This window comes from Magallana gigas, chromosome 2, assembly GCF_963853765.1.
Source record: "Magallana gigas chromosome 2, xbMagGiga1.1, whole genome shotgun sequence".
Taxonomy (NCBI): domain Eukaryota; kingdom Metazoa; phylum Mollusca; class Bivalvia; order Ostreida; family Ostreidae; genus Magallana; species Magallana gigas.
The window spans coordinates 19,473,385-19,490,095 of NC_088854.1; the positions used below are offsets into that span (position 1 = coordinate 19,473,385).

General features: G+C 33.3%; 3 protein-coding genes and 1 long non-coding RNA gene across 16 annotated transcripts in view; 3 read left to right on the top strand and 1 right to left on the bottom strand.

Moving 5' to 3' along the window:
* Positions 1-1,305, top strand: part of LOC105344270 (E3 ubiquitin-protein ligase UBR4) — a 37,093-nt gene extending 35,788 nt beyond the window's left edge. For both annotated transcript variants that reach the window (XM_066075410.1, XM_066075412.1), the window contains exon 107: positions 128-1,305. In XM_066075410.1, the coding sequence (XP_065931482.1) occupies positions 128-192 (65 nt within the window). In that variant the 3' untranslated portion in view covers positions 193-1,305. The remainder of the gene's footprint in view (positions 1-127) is intronic.
* Positions 1,306-2,869: 1,564 nt separating this feature from the next.
* LOC105344259 (uncharacterized) lies at positions 2,870-5,217 on the top strand. Of its 2 annotated transcripts, XR_010710841.1 has the most exons (3): positions 2,870-3,069; positions 3,577-3,719; positions 4,934-5,217. It is a non-coding gene; the product is annotated as an uncharacterized lncRNA (long non-coding RNA). The 2 variants fall into 2 exon arrangements; XR_010710842.1 differs by lacking the exons at positions 2,870-3,069; positions 3,577-3,719 and adding an exon at positions 4,687-4,829.
* A 6,573-nt stretch (positions 5,218-11,790) lies between these two features.
* LOC105344258 (prostaglandin G/H synthase 2-like) overlaps positions 11,791-16,711 on the top strand; it is a 40,070-nt gene continuing 35,149 nt past the window's right edge. Inside the window, 1 exon segment of the mRNA NM_001305289.1 lies at positions 11,791-11,929. The gene's annotated coding sequence lies outside the window, so the exon portion shown is untranslated.
* LOC105344257 (cytosolic phospholipase A2) overlaps positions 12,263-16,711 on the bottom strand; it is a 28,369-nt gene continuing 23,920 nt past the window's right edge. For all 11 annotated transcript variants that reach the window (XM_066075420.1, XM_066075414.1, XM_066075418.1 and 8 more), the window contains 4 exons: positions 15,901-16,245; positions 14,960-15,138; positions 14,206-14,392; positions 12,263-13,913 (listed from right to left, as the gene is read on the bottom strand). In XM_066075420.1, the coding sequence (XP_065931492.1) occupies positions 13,585-13,913; positions 14,206-14,392; positions 14,960-15,138; positions 15,901-16,245 (1,040 nt within the window). In that variant the 3' untranslated portion in view covers positions 12,263-13,584. The remainder of the gene's footprint in view (positions 13,914-14,205; positions 14,393-14,959; positions 15,139-15,900; positions 16,246-16,711) is intronic.

The following is a 16,711-nucleotide window of genomic DNA, read 5'->3' on the forward strand; positions in this document are numbered from 1 at the left end:
AATATACCGGGAATGGTAATTTTTTTATGTTTAAATCAAATAAGGAAATGCTAAGATAAAAATACATGTATGCGGTGAATTAGATACTTGTTCTTTAACCTGTAGATTTTTGGTTTTATTTTTGTAGGACTTCTGGAAGAAATTCCTGACCCAGATTCCTATCTTACAGACCTATTCGCTTCTTTACCTTAGAACATTCAAGTGATACTTTGATCCTAACGACATGAGTGTGCTTTTGCTGTGAAATATTGTGGATTATTATTGGAGGCAATTGAACATTTTAAGTGTCTATAACTAAGCTGCGTCATTGGTTTTCAGTAATTGTGATCTAAAAGATGAATTTTTTAAGCAACAAATTACAATCATGTGAATTATTGTCTAATCCAGATGAACACTATATAACATCCAGGACACATACAAATATATTACACAAATTTTGAGCACCAAGAATTTTTGAAATATTGACAATAATGTGTTGCTTTTTTTTAACGTTACAAGATATCTGTTTATCAAAAATTGTTGTAATTTGAAAGTCTGGCACAATATTTCCTGTAGCTTTATCTTTATGCTTATATAGCATGTAGCGGTTTTTCAACAAAATGATTTCATTTGATGAAGAAATTTTATTTATTTTGCTTCAGTTATATTTTCTCTAATCATATGAAATGGATGAGATACACAAAAACGTCTTTGAATTCCTTCAAAGCTCTTTAATCATTAGTTCAAGCAATTGAATAAATCTCAAAATTTGCTTTTAATAGTCAGGACATTGAAGACACAACATCTCTGACTACACTTTATCCCAGCTTCTCTTCTCTGCCACTTTTCCATCCATATTTCAAATTTCTTAAAAAAGGTTACCTCATTATCTAAATTTTAATCATTTACTTACATGGAAATAAAGTCCAGGATATCTGTTTTGAAACACCCCTCTATTTTGTCAGATTAAACACTATAAAATATGGGTTTTGCATTGCAAACATGAAAATACCTGGTTTATTATTTTTCATTCTTGTCGATTATTGAAAAACTGTGCAAGCTGTTTCGTTAATTTCTGGATATGCTAAATTTTGCCTTTTTAAGTCCCCAAAGAAATTTTTCATTCTTATCAATTTGTCTTAGCAAAATAGGGTCAAGTCTTAAAGAAATTTTCCATATTTTTTTCTCCCTTTTATCAAGTTAGATTTCTCTTCTGTGGATTGATAACATTGGACAGAATATAAAATGTACTTGCATGAAAATAAATGCTCTGTATTGTATGCCTCCTATTGTATTTCTATCAATAAATGTCGTTTTAAAGCTGTTTGGATGGATTTTATCATAGCTTATTTAGAAAATCAATTGCAGAGAAAGAAAAACAAAAAATTGATGTTTTCTCATGTGTCCCTAATATTAATATGCAATTTCATATACATTGTTTACCTTGACTAACATTTTACTAAAAACGTTTTTTTTTTTATTTATCTGTAGTAACAATGGAACATGTGGTGATAAAATTTAATTCTTTTTATTTATACCATGTTTTGAATTGGCTGAGAGCATATTGTTATCAAAGGGGAGGATGTCCCATACCACTATAGATTATGTCATAGGATACCTTCAAGTGAGCACTTGTCAATACATGTGCAATAATCTGACAGTCTGTTAACGCACCGTGTTGTGTCTATAGCCTGTAAGAAAAGCTGTCTTCTTATGAATCATGTTCTAGTGTCGGGATAAACAAACTTCCCTACATTGTCCTAGATATTGATAACCCAATGCAGGCAAATCAAATCTGAACAACCTGCAAAATGAACAATTTCAAACTAAACAATCTTTCACATGAATATAAGTGTAAATTGCTCACTGGTGGGCACTGGAAGAATTACTGTCAATATTTTTTTTAATAAAAGTTCCAAGTACTAAGTGCTTAAGTATAGTACATATCAAGGGTCCTCTAAATGACGTAATTTACACTTTTGATGACAGCAGTAGTCACAACATGGAGATTTATTGTGAAACAGTACCTCCCTGGAATATTTTGTTAAACTTTTGTAGTACTGTGGATATAATTTCAGTCTTCTGATCCTGAGTTCGAGTATAGTGGGGAATTCGGTTTTGTCGAAAAGCAATATTTTTTAAAGATTAGCTTTACCCCAAATTGATTTTTCGCCGTTTTCAAGCCGAACACATTTCATATATATAAAATACCGGTAAATGTTTATGCCAGACTTTTCCCAACGGCGTGGAAGACCCTTCAGTTGAACATAATTGCACGGGTGAGCGACGTGGTCCATAGGCTTATTAAAGATTCGCTCTATTAAAAACAGTAAATTTATTCAGACTTTTATGAATTGGAAATCAATCATTCAAAGATGAGATTGGTAACCGGTTTGCCATATTGCTTCTCAAACACTTCTTGTTTCAAATACACATTTATAATCGAGATGGCATGAATTAAAAGGCTCACAGCCTTTGAAGACAAGATATAAAGCAAACAGGTTTAAGACGATTAAACCTGGTACTGATTTATTAAAGGTTCATACTAGTGGGAGCACTCTGTTTAACAAATAAATTTTGCAGAAAGTCATTTGGCAATGTTTAATTCTATGTTAACAATCAAACTATTTTTAGTCTTCAAATCAAGTAGTTCACTATATATTGGTAAATTAGCAAAAAAAAGTGAACATTGTCATGGAATATGGAAGTTTGCGAAGCAAAGAATTTCATCCTAAAAAGTATGTCAACTTTTTTATTGTATGTTATTATTTTATGTGTTTGATTCTAAATATTCTTTATGTAAAACAAAAAAATTGAATTCTGTAAATTAGCCAGTTAAGAGATAAACCCAGGACACTTTGTTAATTAATAGAAAGAGATATATTGCTCTCAACGAGGAAATATGATGCACATCGATGCATGTTGGTCGATGTTCCTCAAATAAACTTCAATCCTTGCAGTTAAATAAATAATGAGGAAATGTTGACAGTTTTACTTATGATCTGTACGAGAATAACTCTCTCTTTCTCATGAAAAAAATGTTTCATGTCGAAAATGTCACAGATTATAAAATGAAACGGATTATGTTGGGTAAGTTTTCCATGCTACATGTGAATATCGTCTTTTCCTAAATTACGTGAAAATTGTCTTGTAAATTCGCTTCGTATTGATATCAGTTGAGATGTTTCGCATGAAGTTTTTTGTGATTTTTTTATGCTGGATCTTATGATAAACATCTTTAAAAATGTTACATAATATCCATATTGCGTAATAGTAGTGCGCGATTGTTCGCGCTCAGGGTGTTTGCTTTGCTTTTTTGTGAAGATTCCACGTGAAAAAATGCGACACAATTATAATCGTTGAAATATCTCAGGGATTTGAAAAAAGTCTTGAAAAGAATTACCTAGCATGTTTTTTGTAAAGATGACACATGAGAAGACGACCAATAGTTAGACGATATTGTGCTAAATGAGTTCAAAATTGTGAACATTTTCTAAAAATATATAAATAAACAAGAAAGAAACTATAATTGCTGAATCTGACAGCCCTTTCTGTAATATCTTTTATCTTAATCCGCAAAATGATTATACATTGCAGATAAATTTTCGGTAAGAAAGAAAATTATAATCTTATCCCTCTCGACTCACCACTGAACATATGCACCACAAAACCGGTTAGACATCAATATTTTGACATCCGGTATCATCGTTCATTTTTCTAGAGGTAGTGCTTCAGATAAGGTAGGTAATCCTTTAAAAATATTCCAACAATACCGGGTATATCATAATATGAGACGTAATGATATGACACAGTGTTAATTAATTAATTAATTAATTGACTTGTTGGTTGATTGCGGTTTAACACCGCTTTAAAATTATTTAGCATTGATTTTAAATCAGCTTTCCATGCATTCGCTGTGTTCGACCCGAAAACCATACTGTCAGATGAAACAATTATGGGAACAAATTTAAGAAACATTTTCATTTAAAACAACAATATCTTTCACATTGTTTAGTTTGTTTGATTTAGCTTGTTTGTTTGTTTTTGTCCTCATCAATTTTACTGGTCTAACCTCTTGCTTTGTTGCCTGTCTGGTATTGGTTCGGTCTACTTTCAGCCACAGGTCTCATTTCTATGGTGGCATAGATCTGCCACCACTTGTCAGTTAAGTCGACTTGTCACTTATTCACGTGTTTAAGAATTCAACATTTTAACCTTTCCATGCCCAATTTGTGCCATCCATTTGAAAAAAAATATTTTCTGACAAGTCGACATAATTATCTGACAAGTCGACATAATTATTTGACAGGACGACAAAACATCTGACAAGACAACATCACTATCTGACAAGTCGACTTACACTATGAATGATAATTTTCTTTAATCTAGTGGCCATATTATTTTTTTCTGTCAGATAATTATGTTAACTTGTCAGATCTTTATGTCGACTTGTCAGATGATTATGTAAACTTGTCAGATATTTATGTCGACTTATATGATATTTTGATGACAAGTAAATGGCAGTTTGTGGCACTAACACGCTTTGACAACAAAATATTGAGTTTCTAGTAACTATGGTTTTTTTCTGACAAGTCAACATAAAGATCTGACAAGTTGACATAAATATCTGACAAGTCGACATTATCATATGAGAAGTTAATATAATTATCTGACAAGTGGTGGCAGATCTATGCCACCATACATTTCTACAGCAAGGCCTTGCCTGGTTTTTGTTCCCTCCGTATTAGTGATTAGGTTTCCCGCAATAGACAACCTCTCTTAAGAATTGTGAGAGTTAATGTTGGTTGGGAATGAAAAAAATCGTACAGTCACTCCGTCCTCTATAAAATGTAAGATTTCTTGATAGTCGAAATGTTGATTCTCATGAAACAAACATTTAAAAGGATCCCTTGGCTTGGGTCAAATATAAAATCTTTTTCATTTCCTTCTTCAGGTATAAGATGTTCTCTTTCACAAAATGTTCGAGACTACTTTCAGCAACATACCGGTTGGTCCAACCATTCGACGCCAATTTTGGTTGTCTAGACATCCCGGGATCTATAAAAATTCTAATGGTTTCTAGAGATGGTTAATGTTTTCCAAAAGGACAAACAATCTTTATTTGGATGCTGAGATTGAAATATTATTATATGTACATTTAATAAAACAACTGTGTGCAGATTGTAGTGTGTAATATGATTAAAATTGTCCAATGTCTGCAAAGGTGATTAACTATTATTAGTGTGTTAATTTGATTACAACAGGGCCACTTTAAAGGGGCATGGTCACGATTTGGGCCAAACATTATTTTTCCGTTTGTAATGTTTACAATGCTTCAGTAGGGCATTTCTAACAGTCAACAAAAATTTGAGTGTCGTATGTCGTGTTATAAGTGATATACTCGCACAGAGCTCAAAATCCTCTGTCATGTAAACAAAGCTTTTCTTTACGTTTTGAATGATACAGTAAAAAAATCCAGTTTTAGATCTTGATAAACGTTAGGAACTATTTATTTATGCTTAAAAGGAATTAGAAGAGAGAGCAATAAGCTTGAAAAAAAAACGTTTTCCGTTTTAATGAACCACTGTAAACAAAAACAGGGCAAGAGCCTTGTTTACATGAGAAAGAATTGTGAGCTCTGTAGCTTGCTTATAACTCTTCGACTGATACTCAAATTTTCGTTGATCATTAGAAATGCATTTCTAATCGTGACCATGGACCTTTCGTTCCTTGTATAATTGGCCTTGTCAAGTTCTTGAATCTCAATGTGGATTCGGCTATGGTAATAATAATTGGTAAAATAAAAAAAAACTACAATAACATGTACAGTTTGTAAGAAAGGGGTTCGGTGGGTGGGGTAGACGTAAATAGAAACTGATATCTCAGCCAAAAAAACACAAAACTACCATACAATGACACTTATGTTGTTGATTGGATTGAAAAGAAAATCCAACAACAGCAATAGTACATACAAAACATATGTATCAATAGGTATCTGGTATAGTACATGAGATAAGATACTCAGGAAACTCTTCTGCTTAAACTTACGTGACGTGACCAAGACAACAAAATAATATTGGTCACTTGGTTAGACATAACGTAATGTACCGGAACAAAGTGTTGGTAAACCACGACACTCAAAAACATACGGGACATCCTGAATAAAGCAAAATATCGTGTAGAAAAAGTAAGACGGAAATAGATACCCCCCCCCCCAAAAAAAAAGGCACCCGAGTAATACAGGACACCGGAAAAGGCTTGCTGAGACCACGACACAAAAAGATAATACAAATTATCTAAAAAAAAGTGTTGAGAACAGAAAAACAGATTTGCTATGATACAAGATACACTGTATAAAGCGTTAGGAGGTAATGAAACAATAAAAAGACATTCCATGTAATGAAAGATACCGAGAGATTAATTAAAACAGCTAACATAAATACAACCCGAGCAATACAAGGAACCGACACCCAATACAGGAATTAGAAAAGATGCGTGTCGAATGCATAAGTATAAAACCGAAAGACATCTGGTAAATTAAACAGCATCTTTTCTTTGGTGGTTCATGTGGGTATGAAGGTAGCGAGCATTGCAGAAAAATGCGAAGCTTGAGTTATGCAACTATGATGACCACTGTCGGATGAAGGAAGTTGTACCGCTCACAGGCACCTGACGTTATGAAGTTTTGTTATAATAAAAATAAATACCCTATACCTGTATCATTAGGTATAGGGTATTTTTTTTAATTTATAACGCCATGTGTCTGTGGTACCACTTTCCACCCAAATATTTAGTCATATTGATAGAGATATCCCTTAAATTTCAGTTGTTTGATTTTTGTTCTTGATTTTTTTTCAAGTTTTTGGAAATTATGTCAAACAACATTTGACCAATTTTTGAAACCGCAATGCATGGATATTTGAATAGAATAAAATAATGTCCTTTTAAATTTATTTCATCACTTATAAAAAAAGAAAATAAGAATACATGTATATAATCATATAAACAAAAAGTACATGTATTTGCATATATGTGGTTTTATTGTGAGCAGGAAGTGTTTTCAAAACTGTTTTTAATAAACCCGAAAGCGTAACAATTTCCTCTGTGTGACATTCTGAAATTCGCTGAGCTTCCTGTACAATATTGATAAAAATGGGAGGATTTCATTGTTGTCTAGTCCATCAATCAAAATACATGTACATGTATATGTTGGCATTTCTATATATAATAAAACAATATTATCGTATTTAATTTTCAAAGATTTTTTCAAGCCGCGGCATCATTTTTATCTGGATCAAGAATTACAATGTAATCAGAGTAAATGAAACTTTTAGCTACACGTGCACAAAATCCACGAATACACGAACTGATTCAACACTTCTAAATACATGTAAAAGTAATGGTAATAAAATATGCTCTCTCCTCTATATAAAGTACTTTTCACCAGAAACGGTAATTTTCCACTGAATACTCTATGAGCGATTTAGAAATTATTACTTTCTAGAAACAGTTAAATCAACATAGTTGAAATACAGCTATTATATCATATGAAGAATTCTGCAATGCTATCCAAATGGTGTGGGGGTATTCTTGTTGAAGCAGAACTGTATTTTTTATTTTGTTGCAAAAAGCTGCTAGTATGATAAGTCTGCACATAACTTAAACTTTTATGATAAATAAGGTTTGAACAAATCATTAATTTTTGTAAGAGGAAAGATTTCTCTTCTAAGGAATATATGGCAAATCAATTTTTTGTACAGGACGACAATAATTCAAGTATGCTCCAATTAAGGCTTCTTAACAGCCTTTTCCCACAAAAATATGGCTATAAGATATTTAAAAACCATGATATTTTTGTAATTTTAGTATAAAATAAAATTTTCATACAAAAAAAAAATTCCAACTTGAAAATTGCAGCTCATATTGCTTTTACTTAATGCTACGTGCGGATGTTACATCTTCAAAAACCAACACAGCCTGTCTCTGATATAAGCAGTTGTGGGTTCTGACAATGCAATATGATATTTATTTCTACTCATGTACTCTTCTTAGAGTTGTTTCGTATATGCAAACAATTTATGCAATTAGCGGCATAAAATACATGTACAATTATTAAGAGATTGTAGTGTAATTTTTCTGCTGTCCGCCATCCAAACCCTACAACATCACAGACTGCATTAAGTTCACTGGCGTCGGAAGCAAATTGAAAGTGGGGGGGCTAAACTAATCCTCAGAAATATTGAGAAAAAAAACCTAATTCCTAAAATCATGAAATTCCTAATCCCTAGCCCCCCCCCCCCCCCCCCCCCCCCGGTTCCGACGCCTATGAAGTTAAAATTAAAACAAACAGAATTATTTCCTTGATGATGGAATATCCAAATCAAAATCCACGGCGTAACTAAATCGGACTTCTTCACATGGCTTTCTCCAGTTTCAGGTAACCAGTCCTCACACCATTCGGCAATCCTCGGCTGATTCCGATGGGCTACGAATCGGTCGGGATGCGCTATGGAAGGGAATTACCGCCAAAATTCTATGTATCTTGCTTTTATTCTTATTATGCTTACTTCTTTATTCTTCAGTACATTTACACTTCCATGTGACTTTATTGTTTTCATATTCATGCTTATATAATTTCAATTTGATTCTCTTTGATTCTTTATTGTTTGCTTATTTCTATGTTGCAATATTCTCTTCTTATTCGTGTAAATTCTTTCTTCTATCTCTGTTACAAACGTGAATTCAAACACGCAAACCATAAGGCACTATGAATAAAGACGAATACAAGTTGCATGAATTTAATGCTGCATTATGACGCCAGGCGGCAGTGTGTGCGCTACAATTGCTGCTCCCAAAGATTTATTAAAACGAAACTAAGAAATGGCATATAGTCAACTTTTAACAAGCCATGATATACACAGACTCAAAAAGATACTGTTTTTTTTGTATACATATACAATGCCTCCGCGCGGTTCTAAAAAAATCATAGGGGGGGGGGGGGTCTCAGGGATAATTTTGTATTGATTATTTCATTGGTTAATTAAATAAATGTGAATTTTCCATTGGGGGTGGATCTGATCTCAATCTAGATCCGCAATGCAATGTACCGTGTATATATGCAGTATAACAAATTATTTGCAAATTATTTGCATGAACGGTTAATTTTTTGAAGAGGAACATGTCATACATTGTAAGTACTTGTCGGCAGGACTTTATTTTCATTTGAATTTAAAGAGGTGGGGTGGTGCACGGTTCTGTCAAGAGGTACCCGTGGAACATGTGAATGAAATAGAAATAAAATAAATCAAATTTAAAGATGTTTTTGAAAAACAATAAAAGGACGGGGGTACGAAATGCTTAGAAGTAGCTTTTCCTGTGCTCTAGTTCGTGTGAAAATTATCACTTGCATGAATCACTATGTATCTCTCGTTAGGCTACAGTATTGTGTATCCCTGATTAAATGCGATGAATTAATATCCGCGTGAAATTCCGGGTTAAAAACTTAAAACTACAGGTTTTAAAATCTCACTTATTTTTCTAAAAGTTTTGAACTTGTGATATGAAAAAAAAGTTTGGTGCATGCGATTTTATATTCTTGCGATTCGGGACAGAACGGGGGAATCGCAGAAGTAAATATACGTATACGCAGTAAAATTAACGAATCTAAAGTATCAGTGACTTAATTACACCATGAGTAAACGAAAACAAACCAGGCAAAGAGATTAAAATACGGTATGTGATATGACTGTTTATACGTTTTTGGTTTAAAATCTAAATCAAATCTGAATAAAAATATTTATGTAAAGTTCTAAATAGAATATTTTTTTCTTCCAAAATACAAAACATAAATATTGTATGCTTCTTATTTACACAAATTTTCGAAGTGATAAAAATGTGTATGTATCATTCACAGCCATGCTTATTGTAGGTTTGTTTATTTTGATATAAATCATGAACATGTAATTGAGTGTCCATGTTTAGATTTGAAGGTGTTTAAGCTATGATACATGTAACTAGAGACATGAACCTCATACATGTGTACCTGTCGACCGACTTCCATATCAAGCTTGCGATGATGATAATTATGATACGGATGATATTTTTGAGAACTGTAAGATTATATCGTCTCATATATATATAACACTGCTGCGCAGACTTAGAATTTTATGTTATTATAAGGGGGGGGGGGGGGGGGCAGTCACCCCACCATCCTTGAAAATTCAAACTATTTTTAAATTCACATAGTAAACCTACTGAAAATAGAACTCGACCTACCTCGACCTACCCCCCACCCCCACCCCCTCCCCGGCAAACAAAATTATAAAGTATCCCTTAGTACATAAACCTCCCCTCCATTTCTTGATCTGAACATATAAATATTGGAGCGAATGTCATGGTGCGAAACATCCCACATTTTTATTAAACTATATAGCTACGTTGTTTTTTTTTTCGGGGAGCAGCAATTGTAGCGCGCACACTGCCGCCTGGCGTCATAATGCAGCATTAAATTCATGCAACTTGTATTCGTCTTTATTGAAAGTGCTTTATGGTTTGCGTGTTTGAATTCACGTTTGTAACAGAGATAGAAGAAAGAATTTACACGAATAAGAAGAGAATGTTGCAACATAGCATTAAGCAAAGAATGAAGGATCAAAAAGAATCAAAGTGAAATTGGATAAGCATGAATATGAAAACAATAAAGTGACATGCAAGTGTAAATGTACTGAAGAATAAAGAAGTAAGCATAATGATAATAAAAGCAAAATACATAGAATTTTGGCGGTAATTCCCTTCCATAGACAAAATAATACTATATATTTGAAAACTGATTACAACAACTGTCATTAACGACTTGTAAATTTCGCGAATTATGTCAAAATGGGAAGAGTTTTTTTTTCTCTCGATTGACGCTTTAAATGTACATTGTATTCATATACATAATTTAAACTGTCTGTGGTTCGCGCCGACAAATCTTTACGAACGAAACTCGCGAATATTTCTCGCATGCGAATAAAAGTTGATTTTGATTGAATAAACCTTATTTCACGCAAACCGAACAGTAACGTTTACACAGGCAATGAACACCGTGCTACCGTAAATATCTACCTTTTAGTTGCATTCATTAATTTATGTCTCGCATTAATTTTTCTTCCTTATGGATAACGAAGTTAGTACATGTACATGTGCTTGCATTAAAAACTCATTATGTCTCTCCAATGCGACATATCAGTAATCGGGGACGTTGATGATACGATTTGAATGCAGACTGGTGTAGTATAACATGCTCTACAAAATCGATGGCCCAAAATTTGTACATTAAATATTAATTTGTTTAAAACTGATACTTGTATAGATGGTACATATTATGGGCGATATTTATGTAGGGATTGGGGGGTCCGAGGCCAATTTTCGTTAAGTTTTACTGAATCAAAATTAGGAAATTTGAATTTTCCTACTAGGGTGTTCTAGACCCACTCATGACCTCCCTCTTAGTCTAGATTAGCGCATGCATATAGAACTATACCGAGTACCGAAAACTTTAAATGGTGTTCATGCAAGGATTAGGATGGGGAAGTGATATAGGCGTTTTAACGTTAACTCGTGTGTGTTATTTTACGAATAGTCATGCACGGCATTGCATTCTAGTTCACAAAGCCCACGTGTCGTGTTAAATTCAGCAACAGGTGTCACAAATAAAATTCAAAATCAATCAATCAAGCAGCAGAAATTCACAAAAGCTCCCCTATGGCAAACAATCGAGTACACCGAACTTCATACGTTGCACCCTGTCCAGTGCTCCAAGGATTGTTCAGTTCTTCACAGGTTGTATTTCACGTGGGTGTTTCTGTTTTAGATATTAGGAACGTGGTTAAAAAGTGTGCAATCGGACGGACTGATATATCTGTTTGAAGGTGTTCCTCGATCACTGTACCTTTCATCGGCACATTTAGTAAGTTAAGTCTCTCTCTCTCCCCCCCTCTCTCTCTCTCTCTCTCTCTCAAAATACATTGAGTAAGGCTATCAAGCATTTTAAAATAGATTTTAAGAATTGTTTGTAAATTTTAACTCTAATTTAGCCTAATTCCATGTGTTATTGATACATGTATGTATAACTTGAAGGAATTTTGACTACCAGTACTAATATACAGATATAAGCTGCTGGTGTTATACACTGCAGCTCTGTTCATTTCCGTGTTAAGTAAACTAAAAAAAACACCAAATAGGCAAATACCTCAAAAACTTTTTTCCAAATATACTGTTATCAAAAGAATAAGAACACACCTTTGTAAAATTATACTTTTATTTCACCTGAGCAAGCATGTAAAAACTTACTGTTGGACAAATATTCCAATGACTCATTCTGACTAGATTTTCTTGAATAAAAAACCCCATTGTGGCAATGTTGGGTATAGATTTCAAGCAATAAAACTTATTCTTAAAACAAAAATTGGGTATCAAATTCTTAACTCATTTGAAAATTGTGAAATTAAAAGCTAACACACAAAACACAACATAAGAGATTGATTTAAATCAGTATGTAAATTAAAAATCATTTTTGAGGAAATGTGAGTATTTTAGTAATTACTAAAATAAATGTCATAAAACTTGTTTCCTTTTTTTCATCATAGAAACTGGAATATATATATATATATAATTTAACAAATTGTTAAATACCCAGGTACGGTCTGGTACTCATTAGGTCATCAATTACACTGGTACATGTAAACAGGATTTTGTTGAAACAGCATACAATTTAAACAATGTGGAGTAAAAATATAAGAATTCTAGACAAATGATTTACCAGAGTATCAGTACTTGAATGAAATACAGTAAAACACGCTTATAACAAAGTCCCAGGGACAGGGAATTTAACTTCATTATAAGCGTAATTTGTTATATCCATCAAGTTTACAACATGAAATAGAGACTTTGGGAATGAAATTCACTTCGCTGTAAGCGTCAATTCATTATAAGCATGATCGCTATAACTGTGTTTTACTGTATGGTACTTTTTAATAAAATACAAGAGAAGTCAAAAATATTTGCTCTCATTGATTAAGATTTAAAAGACTTTATACATGTACATGTATTTGGAATCTAATGTAAGTTACGCAATATTTTCTCCAAAATGTAGTTTTTATTAATGATTTCTGCAAATTGATGCAACAAAGCCAATTTCAAAAGACATGATTTTAAGAAGATTATTGCACACACAAAAATAAATGTAAGTACATGTATCTTTATATAATAATTAGCCTTTTCTATTTTGTATATTTAATATATATATCTCTCTCTCTCTCTGAGTGATAATTGATATGATCGAAGTACACAGAAATTATTAATGGATAAAAAAACAAAACATTCCCCTCCCCACATTTTACAAGTGTGAATTACAACAGCAGAAATACATTGTACACGTACTGACCACACAAATCATCTAAGGCCTGTTTGCGAAGCTCAGTTCAACATATCTCTGGTCTTGCATGGTCACCAAAAAAAGAACTCAAAGAAGCCACAAACACAGACAATTAAACGGAAGTAGAAGTAGCCCCCCCAGGGTACGGGGTTATGAAACAACACGGCTGAATCAGTCTGGCTTTCTACTTAATCATCATAAAGATCATCGCCGAACGACTCCACATAGTGCTCCAAATTCACAGAGTTTTCCCTGTTTATGGGCAGTTTTTTAATGTCGCTCAGTCCGATGGGGCGTTTGATATCACTGTAGTGTTTCTGTCTCCTCTGAATGCACTGCTTGATTTTTTCTTTGATAAGATCTGTGTACAACAGCGTGTTGTACTCGGTCAGTTTAGACAGTCTCTCGAAGGATTTCTTGGGGTATTTGAAATTAAATGTTGAATATGGTCTTTGCGGATCGTCAAAAATATCAAAGTCTGCAAATTCTTTTTCTTCATCTGTTGTTCTGGGAACACCTGAAAAAAGGATAACAATCAAGTCTTTACTATTCAATCAGTCAAAATTTCAAACAATACCACTCCATTTATAATTCAACCTTAAGCATCTAAAGTTTTAGGGAATCAAAAAATTCAAATAATGTTTGTCTAAACCAGCACAGATAAACCTTTATAAAACAATAGTTGATAGATCAAGTAATCATTTTTTTCTAATCAGCGTATAAATTTTGCAAATATTTTGGTTTTTATTACAGAACAAAATCCATGTCTCGAAATTAATGTTTAACAAAGATAAGATTGTAAGACATACCTGGTTTAATCTCATCTCTGAATCTGATGTTGGCTAACACAAAGTGTAAGACCACTGGACATTTGGGATCCTCTGGGTCCTCAAACACATAGCATTCCTTGCGACCCTCAACATTCACAATGTTCTGATCAATCTTTGGAAATGGCACTTTATTCAGATTGGCCCATTGCTGAGCTAACAATACTTCCTGAAAAGTCATTTATCAAGTACTTAAAATTCATTTGATAAAACTAATCTAATAATGAATAAATTATTATGATAATCTTAATTGCTTATTAAGTTGAAGGAAATTAAAGATGATGAGAAAATTTTTCCAAATACAAAACAACATTGTCATTGAATATTACAGTAAACAAACTTTTATTCGAGAGGACTTTATTTCACAATTTACTAGAGATAGACTGGTTTGTAGAGACTAATTTTCGTGATCAAGCCTTATGATTATACACCCATGTTGTTATTTACAACCAAACAGCATAAACTGGTTCAGGGGTAGAAATATTCACATCAAAGAAGCTCTCACTAGCCTCGTGAAAATTTCTCCCACATGAATAAACGTTGGTTTACAGTATTTCCTGAGAGTCTGTCTCTCCATGTCACATTAATTTAGTAATTGTTTCAAATTATTTTCTTAGCTCATTTGTGAAAATTAGTCACCTGAACCCATTTCGCACAGGTAAATCAATTGTCATGAAATAAAGTCAGGTCGCAAATGAAAACTGCTTTACAGTATTTGAACTTCCGTGGGCGTTACCTTAAAGGGGAGGGCAGTGTCACTGGGGCGAGCACTGAAATCAAAGGACAGTATCAGGTCCACCTCCCTCTGGGGCCGCAGAACGAGGGGGAAGGGCGAGTTAAAGGTCAGGCCCCCATCAACCACATACAGCTTCTTCATGGAGGTCGGGTACATCTCAAAGATCTTGGAAAAGGGGTCTGAAATTTTGGATGAAAATAGTAAAGAGTTACCGTACTGTAAATTCCTAATTAAAAATGAGGAATTTAATATCGGTGTAAAATCGCAAAAAGCACATCTTGCGGATTTTAAAATCTCACTTATTTTTCAGGTGCACAGATACTATAAGCAAGTAAGATAAGAATTTGGCATTTGCAATTTAATATTCTTGCGATTTGATGAAAAACAGTTGAATCACAGAATTAAGTACTCGCGTAAAATAAGGAATCTGCAGTATATAAGATTATGCATTGCATTGAATATTTCAAATGTGAGGTAATATTTGTGCAGTGACTAAATTCCTACCAATTCAGATGTTACTGTAGATTCCTTATCTTATGTGAGTACTAGTATTTAAAATCTCTTCTTAGTGAATCTCAAGAACATAAAATCCTGAGTGCTTAACTTCTGTAATGATTTCATACAGTATACAGCCAAAAAAAAAAGTGAGATTTAAACTAAAAGAGGAACTTCTTGCAATTTTACGCATTTGCATGTATCAATTCCTTGCGTTTATATAGAATATCATGTAAGCTTTAGCTTATCTGAAAAGGGTTTTAACAAAATTACTAGGGGTATGATTTCCTAGTAGAAAACATTTTCTTTTTACAAAAGGAAAAATAGTAAAGTCATCAGAAAGAGATTTCATCCTCTTCGTAAAAAGACATTTAAATTCAACAAATAAGAAACTCTAGATGGATTGAAAGCCATCTTACAAAACATAAAAGAAAAGAGCCACTCACTTGCACCACTGAATGATGCATCAAGATCATCAAAGGCTGGACTACTTGGGTCTGCGAATGGTGAGAAGGGGTAGCAATGAGACATGGACAGGCCTCGCATGAAGCTGTGGACCTTGGCCGCTCGGCCTTCAATGGATTTCATGAAATGACTGCTTTGGTAGAGGTTCTTGAACATGTCTTTCCAGAAGGAAGGTCTGCTGGTTGTCTTTTTTCTGCTGCTGATTCTCAAGGCTTTCTTTGGTTTCAATATGTGTTTTTTTTCTGCTTCATTTTCATCACTGTCAGATTCACTTGAGTCACTTTCTTCATCAGATTGTGTTGACAAATCATTCGCCAGTTCTTTCACTACAAAAATATAATGTCATTAAAAGACACCAAATCATAGTATTGCTTTGGCACCTTCCTGTGTTCACTTTTTAAACAAACTAAATTTTTTGTTAAATAGACTCTCATATGAAATTTTGTAATATATGTTATCTAGTCAAAGAGAGATAACTGTTTTTTGCTTTAAATCGGCTAAAAGGATAACAATCTATAAATTTAAGCTTTATCCCCCTAGGAAACAAAAATTTATTTTTTTAAGCTGATTAAATAGAGTGTTACTAGACTTTGACCCGTGTGTGCACGGGTTGACATTGTATATTATGTCGGGCATTTACAAAATAGATATGATACATCAAATTTGCACACCATGTTGACATTCAGAACTCTCGGAAATGTTCATATTAAACACACTGAGTTAGCATTATCTCCCGTATTTTCTTTCATGAACAGAATATATAGCAAATGTTTAATGAAAATTTACACTTAT